The sequence below is a fragment of the Oncorhynchus clarkii genome, unplaced genomic scaffold (genome assembly GCF_045791955.1).
Source record: "Oncorhynchus clarkii lewisi isolate Uvic-CL-2024 unplaced genomic scaffold, UVic_Ocla_1.0 unplaced_contig_10381_pilon_pilon, whole genome shotgun sequence".
NCBI lineage: Eukaryota > Metazoa > Chordata > Actinopteri > Salmoniformes > Salmonidae > Oncorhynchus > Oncorhynchus clarkii.
The window spans coordinates 126,400-141,007 of record NW_027261124.1 but is presented as its reverse complement, the minus strand read 5'-3'; the positions used below and the strand labels follow the sequence as shown (position 1 = coordinate 141,007).

The 14,608-nt window shown below is 48.7% G+C and overlaps 1 protein-coding gene across 1 annotated transcript in view; it reads left to right on the top strand.

The window, feature by feature from the left end:
* Nucleotides 1-14,608, top strand: part of LOC139404966 (neurobeachin-like protein 2) — a 130,642-nt gene that overhangs the window by 75,618 nt on the left and 40,416 nt on the right. Inside the window, exons 27-32 of the mRNA XM_071147519.1 lie at nt 374-529; nt 5,052-5,211; nt 8,300-8,388; nt 9,915-10,093; nt 10,367-10,925; nt 12,671-12,852. Coding sequence (XP_071003620.1) covers nt 374-529; nt 5,052-5,211; nt 8,300-8,388; nt 9,915-10,093; nt 10,367-10,925; nt 12,671-12,852 — 1,325 coding nt within the window. The remainder of the gene's footprint in view (nt 1-373; nt 530-5,051; nt 5,212-8,299; nt 8,389-9,914; nt 10,094-10,366; nt 10,926-12,670; nt 12,853-14,608) is intronic.

Here is a 14,608-nt window from a genome sequence, read left to right as displayed (position 1 = left end):
TACCCCTCTCTTACCGTCTCCTCTTTCCCCTATTTCTCTCTCCACTCCCTATATTCATCCCAATCACTTACTCTCCCCCTCCCTCCTCTCTCTCTCTCCCCCTCCCTCCTCTCACTCTCTCCACCCCTCCCTTTCTCTCTCTCTCTCTCTCTCTCTCTCTCTCCCCCTTCCCTCTTTCCCTCTCCCCCTTCCCTCTTTCCCTCTCCCCCCTCCCTCTTTCCCTCTCTCCCCTCCCTCTCCCCCTTTTTCTTCTCTCTCTCTCCCTCCTCTCTCTCTCTCCACCCCTCCCTCTCCCTCCTCTCTCTCTCCACCCCTCCCTCTCCCTCCTCTCTCTCTCTCCACCCTCCCTCTCCCTCCTCTCTCTCTCCATCAGGTGGTGAGTGCGTTAGATGTGGTTTACAGTCTGTTGAGGAGCAGCCCTCCCAGAGAGCAGGTCCAGGCTGTACTGTTGGAGTGGGGAGTAGAACAGCTCTACTGTCTGCTGCTCAAACCCAGCTTTGGAGATGAGGTCAGGGAGAGAGTCTTCAGGGTGAGTCAGTCTGCTGCATCTCACCACCATTACACTACCACATCACACCACCACACCACACCACCACGCCACCACCACACTAACACCACCACACTAACACAAACACCACCACACCACCACCACCACGCCACCACCACACTAACACCACCACCACACTAACACCACCACCACCACCACACTAACACCACCACCACCACACTAACACCACCACACTAACACCACCACCACCACACTAACACCACCACCACCACACTAACACCACCACCACCACCACACTAAAACACCACCACACTAACACCACCACCACCACCACCACACTAACACCACCACCACCACACTAACACCACCACACTAACACCACCACCACCACCACCACACTAACACCACCACCACCACACTAACACCACCACCACCACCACACTAAAACACCACCACACTAACACCACCACCACCACCACACTAACACCACCACCACCACACTAACACCACCACCACCACACTAACACCACCACCACACTAACACAAACACCACCACACTAACACAAACACCACCACACTAACACCACCACACTAACACCACCACACTAACACCACCACCACCACACTAACACCACCACCACCACACTAACACCACCACCACCACACTAACACCACCACCACCACACTAACACCACCACCACCACACTAACACAAACACCACCACACCACACTACCACATCACACTACCACCACACTAACACCACCACCACACTAACACAAACACCACCACACTAACACCACCACCACCACACTAACACCACCACCACCACACTAACACCACCACCACCACCACACTAAAACACCACCACACTAACACCACCACCACCACCACCACACTAACACCACCACCACCACACTAACACCACCACACTAACACCACCACCACCACCACCACACTAACACCACCACCACCACACTAACACCACCACCACCACCACACTAACACCACCACCACCACACTAACACCACCACCACCACCACACTAAAACACCACCACACTAACACCACCACCACCACCACACTAACACCACCACCACCACACTAACACCACCACCACCACACTAACACCACCACCACACTAACACAAACACCACCACACTAACACAAACACCACCACACTAACACCACCACACTAACACCACCACACTAACACCACCACCACCACACTAACACCACCACCACCACACTAACACCACCACCACCACACTAACACCACCACCACCACACTAACACCACCACCACCACACTAACACAAACACCACCACACCACACTACCACATCACACTACCACCACACTAACACCACCACCACACTAACACAAACACCACCACACTAACACCACCACCACCACCACACTAACACCACCACCACCACACTAACACCACCACCACCACCACACTAAAACACCACCACACTAACACCACCACCACCACCACACTAACACCACCACCACCACACTAACACCACCACCACCACACTAACACCACCACCACCACACTAACACCACCACCACCACACTAACACCACCACCACACTAACACAAACACCACCACACTAACACAAACACCACCACACTAACACCACCACACTAACACCACCACACTAACACCACCACCACCACACTAACACCACCACCACCACACTAACACCACCACCACCACACTAACACCACCACCACCACACTAACACCACCACCACCACACTAACACAAACACCACCACACCACACTACCACATCACACTACCACCACACTAACACCACCACCACACTAACACAAACACCACCACACTAACACCACCACCACCACACTAACACCACCACCACCACACTAACACCACCACCACCACACTAACACAAACACCACCACACCACACTACCACATCACACTACCACCATACTAACACCACCACCACACTAACACAAACACCACCACACTAACACCACCACCACCACACTAACACCACCACCACCACACTAACACCACCACCACACTAACACCACCACCACACTAACACAAACACCACCACACTAACACCACCACCACCACACTAACACCACCACCACCACACTAACACCACCACCACCACCACACTAACACAAACACCACCACACCACACTACCACATCACACTACCACACCACCACCACCACACTAACACAAACACCACCACCACCACGCCACCACCACACTAACACAAACACCACCACACTAACACCACCACCACACTAACACCACCACCACCACCACACTAACACCACCACCACCACCACACTGTAACACCACCACACTAACACCACCACACTAGCACCGCCACCATCACACCACCACCACACCAACATCACACCACCATCACACCAACATCTCACCACCACACCACCACCACACCAACATCTCACCACCACACCAACATCTCACCATCACACCAACATCACACCACCATCACACCAACATCTCACCACCACACCACCATCACACCACCATCACACCACCATCACACCATCACACCACCACCACACCACCATCACACCACCATCACACCACCATCACACCAACATCACACCACCATCACACCAACATCTCACCACCACCACACCACCATCACACCAACATCACACCACCATCTCACCACCACCACACCACCATCACACCACCATCACACCACCATCACACCACCATCACACCACCATCACACCACCACCACACCACCATCACACCACCATCACACCATCACACCACCATCACACCACCATCACACCACCATCACACCACCATCACACCACCACCACACCACCATACCACAACATCACCAACATCACACCAACATCTCACCACCACACCAACATCACACCAACATCTCACCACCACACCAACATCACACCAACATCACCACCACACCAACATCACACCACCATATCACACCACTATACCACACCATCACACCACCACCATCACACCAACATCACACCACCACCACACCACCAACATCTCACCACCACACCAACATCACCACCACACCAACATCACCACCACACCAACATCTCACCACCACACCACATCTCCCTACCACACCAACATCACACCAACACCATCACACCACCACCATCACACCAACATCACACCAACATCACACCACACCATCACACCACCACCATCACACCACCACCATCACACCACCACACCATCACACCACCACCATCACCACACCACCAACATCTCACCACCACACCAACATCACCACCACACCAACATCTCACCACCACACCAACATCACCACCACACCAACATCTCACCACCACACCAACATCTCACCACCACACCAACATCTCAACACCACACCAACATCTCCCTACCACACCAACATCACACCACACCATCACACCACCACCATCACACCACCACCATCACACCACCACCATCACACCACCACCACCATCACACCACCACCATCACACCACCACCATCACACCACCACACCATCACACCACCACCATCACACCACCACCATCACACCAACATCACACCACCACCATCACACCAACATCACACCAACATCACACCACCACACCATCACACCACCACCATCACACCACCACACCATCACACCACCACCATCACACCAACATCACACCACCACCATCACACCAACATAACACCAACATCACACCACCACACCATCACACCACCACCATCACACCACCAACATCACACCAACATCACACCACCACACCATCACACCACCAACATCACACCAACATCACACCACCACACCACCATCACACCACCACACCACCACCATCAAACCAACATCACACCATCACACCACCACACCATCACACCACCACCATCAAACCAACATCACACCACCACACCATCACACCACCACACCATCACACCACCACACCACCACCATCAAACCAACATCACACCATCACACCACCACACCATCACACCACCACCATCACACCAACATCACACCACCACACCATCACACCACCACACCATCACACCACCACACCACCACACCACCACCATCACACCACCACACCATCACACCACCACACCATCACACCACCACCATCAAACCAACATCACACCATCACACCACCACACCATCACACCACCACCATCAAACCAACATCACACCATCACACCACCACACCATCACACCACCACCATCACACCACCACCATACCATCACACCATCACACCAACATCACACCACCACGTATTAGACCCTCTGTCAGTCAGTATTTTGGCCACTGCTGGGGTAAGCAGGAAATCTGGACTCCTCCAACCAGGACTTCTGGAAAACCTGTGCATGTTGGGGAATTTACCAAAGATACTGCAACTATAGCCATTCTATGTTCAGAGTTTTACCTAGTCATACACTCAATACACAATCTCCCCATCTTTCCTAGTTTATCTGAGCCGTAGGTCAGTGTTGTTGTTCATCTCCTGCTCTCCTCCTTGGTCATTGACGCAGGTTCTGTACAAGATCCTGAAGAGTGAACGAGTGTCTGAGCGCGCCAAGCAACGTGTCAAGTTGAAGGATTTTGGATACCTGGGTCTTGTTTGTTTCCTAGGAGACGTCCCCGTAACCATGACCACCGTGCGCTGTCTTTACGAGCAGGTCCTCGCTACAGGTAGGCCTCAAATATAGCCTCTGGTCGTGTCCCAAATGGAGCCCCATTCCCTTTATACAGTCTAGTAAACTACTAGGGCCCATAGTGCCCTGTCAAAAGTAGTGCACTCTATAGGGACTAGGGTTCTCATAGGGCTCTGGTCAAAAGTAGTGCACTATATATGGACTAGGGTGCCATTTGGATGTCAACAACTCTGTGTTGTTGTTTTTGTAGCACTGCTTTGCTATATCTTGGCCAGGTCGCAGTTGTAAATGAGAACTTGTTCTCAACGTGTCTACCTGGTTACATAAAGGTGAAATAAAATGAACTAAATAAACATTTGGAACACATCCTCTGAGAGGGACCGACAGAGGAATACTGAGAGGAAGGAGGGAGGATGTTCATGATGTAGTTGCTAAGTAAAGAGTCCATTTTAAAGGATCCATTTAATAGGGGCTCCCGAGTGGCGCAGCAGTTTAAGGCACTGCATCTCAGTCCCTGGTTCGAATCCAGGCTGTATCACATCCGGCCGTGATTGGGAGTCCCATAAGTTGGCTCACAATTGTCCCAGCATCGTCCGGGTTTGGCAGGGGTAGGTCGTCATTGTAAAGAAGAATTTGTTCTCAACTGGCCTACCTGGTTAAATAAAGGTTAAATAAAAATGTCATAAAAATGTCCTGTTTTTCTGTACAGTCATCCTTTTAGAATGCATTTTGTTATTGTATTGATGGTTAGTCTTCAGAAAGGTTTTAGAGCTGAAATGTCAACATGAAACAGTCTCAACTACAACCTTGTTGTTCCTATAGTATGTATACCTATAGGGGATATACTTTACTGTGTATAACCCCTCTCCTTGTTGTTCCTATAGTATGTATACCTATAGGGGATATACTTTACTGTGTTTAACCCCTCTCCTTGTTGTTCCTATAGTATGTATACCTATAGGGGATATACTTTACTGTGTATAACCCCTCTCCTTGTTGTTCCTATAGTATGTATACCTATAGGGGATATACTTTACTGTGTTTAACCCCTCTCCTTGTTGTTCCTATAGTATGTATACCTATAGGGGATATACTTTACTGTGTATAACCCCTCTCCTTGTTGTTCCTATAGTATGTATACCTATAGGGGATATACTTTACTGTGTATAACCCCTCTCCTTGTTGTTCCTATAGTATGTATACCTATAGGGGATATACTTTACTGTGTTTAACCCCTCTCCTTGTTGTTCCTATAGTATGTATACCTATAGGGGATATACTTTACTGTGTATAACCCCTCTCCTTGTTGTTCCTATAGTATGTATACCTTTAGGGGATATACTTTACTGTGTATAACCCCTCTCCTTGTTGTTCCTATAGTATGTATACCTATAGGGGATATACTTTACTGTGTATAACCCCTCTCTTTGTTGTTCCTATAGTATGTATACCTTTAGGGGATATACTTTACTGTGTATAACCCCTCTCCTTGTTGTTCCTATAGTATGTATACCTATAGGGGATATACTTTACTGTGTTTAACCCCTCTCCTTGTTGTTCCTATAGTATGTACAGTTGAAGTCGGAAGTTTACATAAACCTTAGCCATATACATTTAAACTCAGTTTTTCACAATTCCTGACATTTAATCCTAGTAAAAATTATAGTTTTAGGTCAGTTTGGATCACCACTTTATTTTAAGAATGTGAAATGTCAGAATAATAATAGAGAGATTGATTTATTTCGGCTTTTATTTCTTTCATCACATTCCCAGTGGGTCAAAAGTTTACATACTAATTGAGTGTATTTGGTAGCATTGCCTTTTAAATAGTTTAACTTGGGTCAAACATTTCAGGTAGCCTTCCACAACCTTCCCATAATAAGTTGGGTGAATTTTGGCCCATTCCTCCTGACAGAGCTGGTGTAACTGAGTCGGGTTTGTAGGCCTCCTTGCTCGCACACGTTTTTTCAGTTCTGCCCACAAATTTTCTACAGGATTGAGGTCAGGGCTTGGTGATGGCCACTCCAATACCTTGACTTTGTTGTCCTTTTAAGCCATTTTGCCACAACTTTGGATGTATGCTTGGGGTCATTGTCCATTTGGAAGACCCATTTGTGACCCAGCTTTAACTTCCTGACTGATGTCTTGAGATGTTGCTTTAATATATCCACATCATTTTCCCCCCTCATGATGCCATCTATTTTGTGAAGTGCACCAGTCCCTCCTGCAGCAAAGCACCCCCACAACATGATGCTGGCACCCCCGTGCTTCACGGTTGGGATGGTGTTCTTCAGCTTGCAAGCCTCCCCCTTTTTCCTCCAAACATAAGAATGGTCATTATGGCCAAACAGTTCTATTTTTGTTTCATCAGACCAGAGGACATTTCTCCAAAAAGTACGATCTTTGTCCCCATGTGCAGTTGCAAACCGTAGTCTGGCTTTTTTTATGGCGGTTTTGGAGAAGTGGCTTCTTCTTTGCTGAGCGGCCTTTCAGGTTATGTCGATATAGGACTCGTTTTACTGTGGATATAGATACTTTTGTACCTGTTTCCTCCAGCATCTTCACAAGGTCCTTTGCTGTTGTTCTGGGATTGATTTGCACTTTTTGCACCAAAGTACGTTCATCTGTAGGAGACAGAACGCGTCTCCTTCCTGAGCGGTATGATGGCTGCGTGGTCCCATGGTGTTTATACTTGCGTACTATTGTTTGTACAGATGAACGTGGTACCTTCAGGCATTTGGAAATTGCTCCCAAGGATGAACCAGACTTGTGGAGGTCTACAATTGTTTTTCTGAGGTCTTGGCTGATTTATTTTGATTTTCCCATGATGTCAAGCAAAGAGGCACTGAGTTTGAAGATAGGCTTTGAAATACATCCACAGGTGCACCTCCAATTGACTCAAGCGATGTCATTTAGCCTATCAGAAGCTTCTAAAGCCATGACATAATTTTCTGGAATTTTCCAAGCTGTTTGAATGCACAGTCAACTTAGTGCATGTACACTTCCGACTTCAACTGTATATAGGGTATATACTTTACTGTGTATAACCCCTCTCCTTGTTGTTCCTATAGTATGTATATCCATATACTTTACTGTGTACATCTGATTGTCATTGTTTTGTGTAGATGCCACTCCTAACTTCAGAGACCTGCTGGCTGTGGTCCACCTGTCCCATCGTGCTGAGCTCACTGTCCGTCTGGACGTCTGTCGCAAGGTCAGTCCTTACCTACTCTAATCTTCTTTCCCTTCCACTGTCCTGTTTCCCCTCCTCTAGTCCTCTTTCCCCACCTCTAGTCCTATTTCCCCATCTCTAGTCCTCTTTCCCCACCTCTAGTCCTCTTTCTCCACCTCTAGTCCTCTTTCCCCACCTCTAGTCCTCTTTCCCCACCTCTAGTCCTCTTTCCCCATCTAGTCCTCTTTCCCCCCCTCTAGTCCTCTTTCCCCACCTCTAGTCCTCTTTCCCCACCTCTAGTCTTCTTTCCCCACCTCTAGTCCTCTTTCCCCACCTCTAGTCCTCTTTCTCCACCTCTAGTCCTCTTTTTCTCCACCTCTAGTCCTCTTTCTCCACCTCTAGTCCTCTTTCTCCACCTCTAGTCCTCTTTCCCTTCCTCTCGTCCTCTTTCCCTTCCTCTAGTCTTCTTTCCCTAGCCTCTAGTTCTCTTTCCCTAGCCTCTAGTCTTCTTTCCCTTCCTCTAGTCCTCTTTCCCCTACTCTAGTCCTCTTTCCCCTCCACTGTCCTCTTTCCCCTCCACTGTATATCTTCACATTCTCTCAGGTCATTACTAAGTATAGTACAATTGAAGATAAAGGTACAGACTATAGGGCAGCTAAAGGTATAGACTATAGGGCAGCTACAGGTATAGACTATAGGGCAGCTACAGGTATAGACTATTTGGCAGCTAGAGGTATAGACTATAGGGCAGCTAAAGGTATAGACTATTGGGGAGCTACAGGTATAGACTATTGGGGAGCTACAGGTATAGACTATTGGGCAGCTAAAGGTATAGACTATTGGGCAGCTACAGGTATAGACTATAGGGCAGCTACAGGTATAGACTATAGGGCAGCTACAGGTTTAGACTATAGGGCAGCTACAGGTATAGACTATTGGGCAGCTACAGGTATAGACTATTGGGCAGCTACAGGTATAGACTATTGGGCAGCTACAGGTATAGACTATAGGACAGCTACAGGTTTAGACTATAGGGCAGCTACAGGTATAGACTATAGGGCAGCTACAGGTATAGACTATTGGGCAGATACAGGTATAGACTATTGGGCAGATACAGGTATAGACTATTGGGCAGATACAGGTATAGACTATTGGGCAGCTACAGGTATAGATTATAGGGCAGCTACAGGTATAGACTATTGGGCAGCTACAGGTATAGACTATTGGGCAGCTACAGGTATAGACTATTGGGCAGCTACAGATTTAGACTATAGGGCAGCTAAAGGTATAGACTATTGGGCAGCTACAGGTATAGACTATAGGGCAGCTACAGGTATAGACTATTGGGCAGCTGAAGGCTTGATTGTTCCCTGTTTTTGTCTTTCTCTCCCCTTCTCCCTCTCTCTCTTTCCCCCTGCTCTCTCCCTCGCCTTCTCCCCCTCTCTCTCCATCACTTCTCTCTCTCTCTCTCTCTCTCTCTCTCTCTCTCTCTCTCTCTCATCGCTCCTCTCTCTCTCTCTCTCTCTCTCTCTCTCTCTCTATCATTCCTCTCTCTCTCCTTCTCCCAGCTCTTCTACCTGATCTATGACAATGAGGACTATGTTCGTCAGCTGGCCCGTCAGCCAGGCTGGCAGGATGTGTTAACTAAGCTCTATATGAAGGAGTCCTATGAGTCTCGCGGTCCCTCCCTGGCAGGCTCCAGCACCCACAGCTCCCTGGACCCCTCCTCCTCCCGCCCCCCTCTCAGGTAGGGATGAGTTCCATTAGTCGATTGAGGGAATCTGTATCGATTTGAAAAGTTGGGAAAAAAAAGTTATCAATAATAACTTATGTGATATTTTATATTTCTGGACAATAAACAAAATAGTTTCTGGATTCAGCTCTACCGCTGCTATAAATCAGTTAACATGTGTTCAGCTCTACCGCTGCTATAGATCAGTTAACATGTGTTCAGCTCTTCCCCTGCTATAGATCAGTTAACACACAACTCTTACTGAATGTTGAACTGCTCCCCTCTCAGGAGAGATCACAGCATGGTCATAGAGGACTCTCAGTACGCTCACACAGACGTCTTCCTCCCTTACACCTCGCCGGACGATGAAGAGGAGGAGGAGGGAGACGGCGAGGGCCTGGGAGCGAGGAATATCTCAGAGCGTTTCTCCGACCTCTCTCGGTCTTCCCCTAACAGCAGTGGAGGCACGTTGAAGGACTTTGACGACTCTCTCCAATTTAAGTCGTTTGACTCAGTAGAGCAGGGGAGCCGCTCGTCCTCCCTCTCCAACACCGTGGACATCCCCTCCGGTCGGCCCCAAGAGGAGGCTCTCTACCACCCTCTGTTCCCCTTCGGCACCTCGCCCTTTGAGCTGGAGCTGGGGGGTATGAGGGGTGAGACGGGGACATGGAACCACAACCCTGTGGGGGGTAGTCAGGCAGGCACCCCCTCCCCCCTGGAGCACAGCCGGTCGTTCCCCTCTCTGAGACCCAGGAAGAGCTCCAGTCTGTCCAACGTGCTGGACGACACCAACTATGGAACTGACCCCCGGGCAGCTGACACCATCTCCAACACCTCCAACCCACAGGTACTGCTGCCCTAACCTTGACCCTAACCACAGGTACTGCTGCCCTAACCTTGACCCTAACCACAGGTACTGCTGCCCTAACCTTGACCCTAACCACAGGTACTGCTGCCCTAACCTTGAACCTAACCACAGGTACTGCTGCCCTAACCTTGACCCTAACCACAGGTACTGTTATCCTAACCTTAAGCCTAACCACAGGTACTGCTGCCCTAACCTTAACCCTAACCACAGGTACTGTTATCCTAACCTTAACCTTAACCCTAACCACAGGTACTGTTATCCTAACCTTAACCTTAGCCCTAACCACAGGTACTGTTATCCTAACCTTAACCCTAACTTTAACCACTGGTACTGAGCATTCCCAGGAGGTATGTTGTGTGGTGTTTGAATAAACTGGACCAAAAGTGTTGAGTAGGAAGCCCAGTGTCTTGTGTAATGTTCAGTCAGAAAATCACAAGTATTAGCATCCCGTGAGCATGTTTCAGAGTCCACAGTCGTGATAGTCTGGTAGACTCTGTGACCCCCATCTGCGGGGGTCGCACAGCCTGACCTCGTACCTAAGAAAAATTCCCATCCAACGTGGCTCAGTGTACATGGCTCCTATTTAACCAACTTGGCTCAGTGTACATGACTCCTATTCAACCAGCGTGGCTCAGTGTACATGACTCCTATTCAACCAGCGTGGCTCAGTGTACATGACTCCTATTCAACCAGCGTGGCTCAGTGTACATGACTCCTATTCAACCAGCGTGGCTCAGTGTACATGACTCCTATTCAACCAACGTGGCTCAGTGTACATGACTCCTATTCAACCAGCGTGGCTCAGTGTACATGACTCCTATTCAACCAGCGTGGCTCAGTGTACATGACTCCTATTCAACCAGCGTGGCTCAGTGTTAATGACTCCTATTCAACCAGCGTGGCTCAGTGTACATGACTCCTATTCAACCAGCGTGGCTCAGTGTACATGACTCCTATTCAACCAGCGTGGCTCAGTGTACATGACTCCTATTCAACCAGCATGGCTCAGTGTACATGACTCCTATTCAACCAGCGTGGCTCAGTGTACATGACTCCTATTCAACCAGCGTGGCTCAGTGTACATGACTCCTATTCAACCAGCGTGGCTCAGTGTACATGACTCCTATTCAACCAGCGTGGCTCAGTGTACATGACTCCTATTCAACCAGCGTGGCTCAGTGTACATGACTCCTATTCAACCAACATGGCTCAGTGTACATGACTCCTATTCAACCAACGTGGCTCAGTGTACATGACTCCTATTCAACCAACGTGGCTCAGTGTACATGACTCCTATTCAACCAGCGTGGCTCAGTGTACATGACTCCTATTCAACCAACGTGGCTCAGTGTACATGACTCCTATTCAACCAACGTGGCTCAGTGTACATGACTCCTATTCAACCAGCGTGGCTCAGTGTACATGACTCCTATTCAACTGAATGTGATGAGTCGTGCTGAGAATGAGGAAACTATTCAGCCAACGGTCCAATATCCTAGAATACGGCTGTGCAGATGCCGCCGCGGTTTTAGTCCGTCTCCGACACGATGTACTGTATCTGTGTGTCTAACTGTGATTATGGTGTGTGTGTGTGTGTGTGTGTGTGTGTGTGTGTGTGTGTGTGTGTGTGTGTGTGTGTGTGTGTGTGTGTGTGTGTGTGTGTGTGTGTGTGTGTGTGTGTGTGTGTGTGTGTGTGTGTGTGTGTGTGTGGTCCCTTTCAGCAGATGCCAGAGGAGGAGCTGTGTAACCTGCTGACTAACATCGTGTTCTCTGTGCTGTGGTGCGGCAGCGGGTCGGAGGGGGGGGAGGACGCCGTGTGGAGGGAGAGGGGACAGGTCTTCTCTGTCCTCACCAAGCTGGGCTCCTCCTGCCAACTGGTCCGCCCGCCTGACCATATCAAATGCAGGTCAGTCGGTCTACAGCCAGCCAGTCAGCTATTTAGTTAGCCAGCCAGCTATTTAGTTAGCCAGCCAGTCAGCTATTTAGTTAGCCAGCCAGTCAGCTATTTAGTTAGTTATCCAGTCAGCTATTTAGTTAGCCAGCCAGCCAGCCAGTCAGTCAGCAATTTTGTTAGTTATCCAGTCAGCTATTTAGTTAGCCAGCCAGTCAGTCAGTCAGTCAGCTATTTAGTTAGTTATCCAGTCAGCTATTTAGTTAGCCAGCCAGTCAGTCAGCTATTTAGTTAGCCAGCCAGCCAGCCAGCCAGCCAGTCAGTCAGTCAGTCGGCTATTTCGTTAGTTATCCAGTCAGCTATTTAGTTAGCCAGCCAGCCAGCCAGCCAGTCAGTCAGTCAGCTATTTAGTTAGCCAGCCAGCCAGCCAGCCAATCAGTCAGTCAGCTATTTAGTTAGTTATCTAGTCAGCTATTTAGTTAGCCAGCCAGTCAGTCAGTCAGCTATTTAGTTAGCCAGCCAGCCAGCTATTTAGTTAGTCAGTCAGTCAGCTATTTAGTTAGCCAGCCAGCCAGTCAGTCAGTCAGCTATTTAGTTAGTTATCCAGTCAGCTATTTAGTTAGTTATCCAGTCAGCTATTTAGTTAGCCAGCCAGCCAGCCAGCCAGCCAGCCAGCCAGCCAGTCAGCTATTTAGTTAGTTATCCAGTCAGCTATTTAGTTAGCCAGCCAGCCAGCCAGCCAGCCAGTCAGTCAGTCAGCTATTTAGTTAGTTATCCAGTCAGCTATTTAGTTAGCCAGTCAGTCAGTCAGCTATTTAGTTAGCCAGTCAGTCAGCTATTTAGTTAGCTAGCCAGCCAGTCAGTCAGCTATTAAGTTAGCCAGTCAGTCAGCTATTTAGTTAGCTAGGCAGCCAGTCAGTCAGCTATTTAGTTAGCCAGTCAGTCAGCTATTTAGTTAGCTAGCCAGCCAGTCAGTCAGCTATTAAGTTAGCCAGTCAGTCAGCTATTTAGTTAGCTAGGCAGCCAGTCAGTCAGCTATTTAGTTAGCCAGTCAGTCAGCTATTTAGTTAGCTAGCCAGCCAGTCAGTCAGCTATTTAGTTAGCTAGCCAGCCAGTCAGTCAGCTATTTAGTTAGCCAGCCAGCCAGCCAGCCAGTCAGTCAGTCAGCTATTTAGTTAGTTATCCAGTCAGCTATTTAGTTAGCCAGTCAGTCAGTCAGCTATTTAGTTAGCCAGCCAGCCAGCCAGCCAGCCAGCCAGCCAGCCAGCCAGCCAGTCAGTCAGTCAGATATTTAGTTAGTTATTCAGTCAGCTATTTAGTTAGTCAGCCAGCCAGCCAGTCAGTCAGATATTTAGTTAGTCAGCCAGTCAGCTATTTAGTTAGTCAGCCAGCCAGCCAGTCAGTCAGTGTCTGCATCCCAAATGGCACCCTATGGGCCCTGGTCAAACGTGTTGTTTGGGACCCAGGTTAGTCAGTCAGTCACTCCCACTGTCCTTGATATGCAACTCCCTCTGTCTCATGTCAGTAAACAGATTCATTTCGGTGACTTCAAACCAAGTTTTATTTGATCAAATGCTTGGTAAACAACAGGTGTGGACTAACAGTGAAGTGCTTACTGACGGGCCCTTCACAACCATGCAGAGAGAAACGGAATAACAATGAGGAACGATAACTAGGTACAAACACAGGGTACCAGTACTGAGTCCATGTGCAGGGTGAGAGATAATTGATAACTAGACTAGTACCGAGGCCAGTACTGAGTCCATGTGTA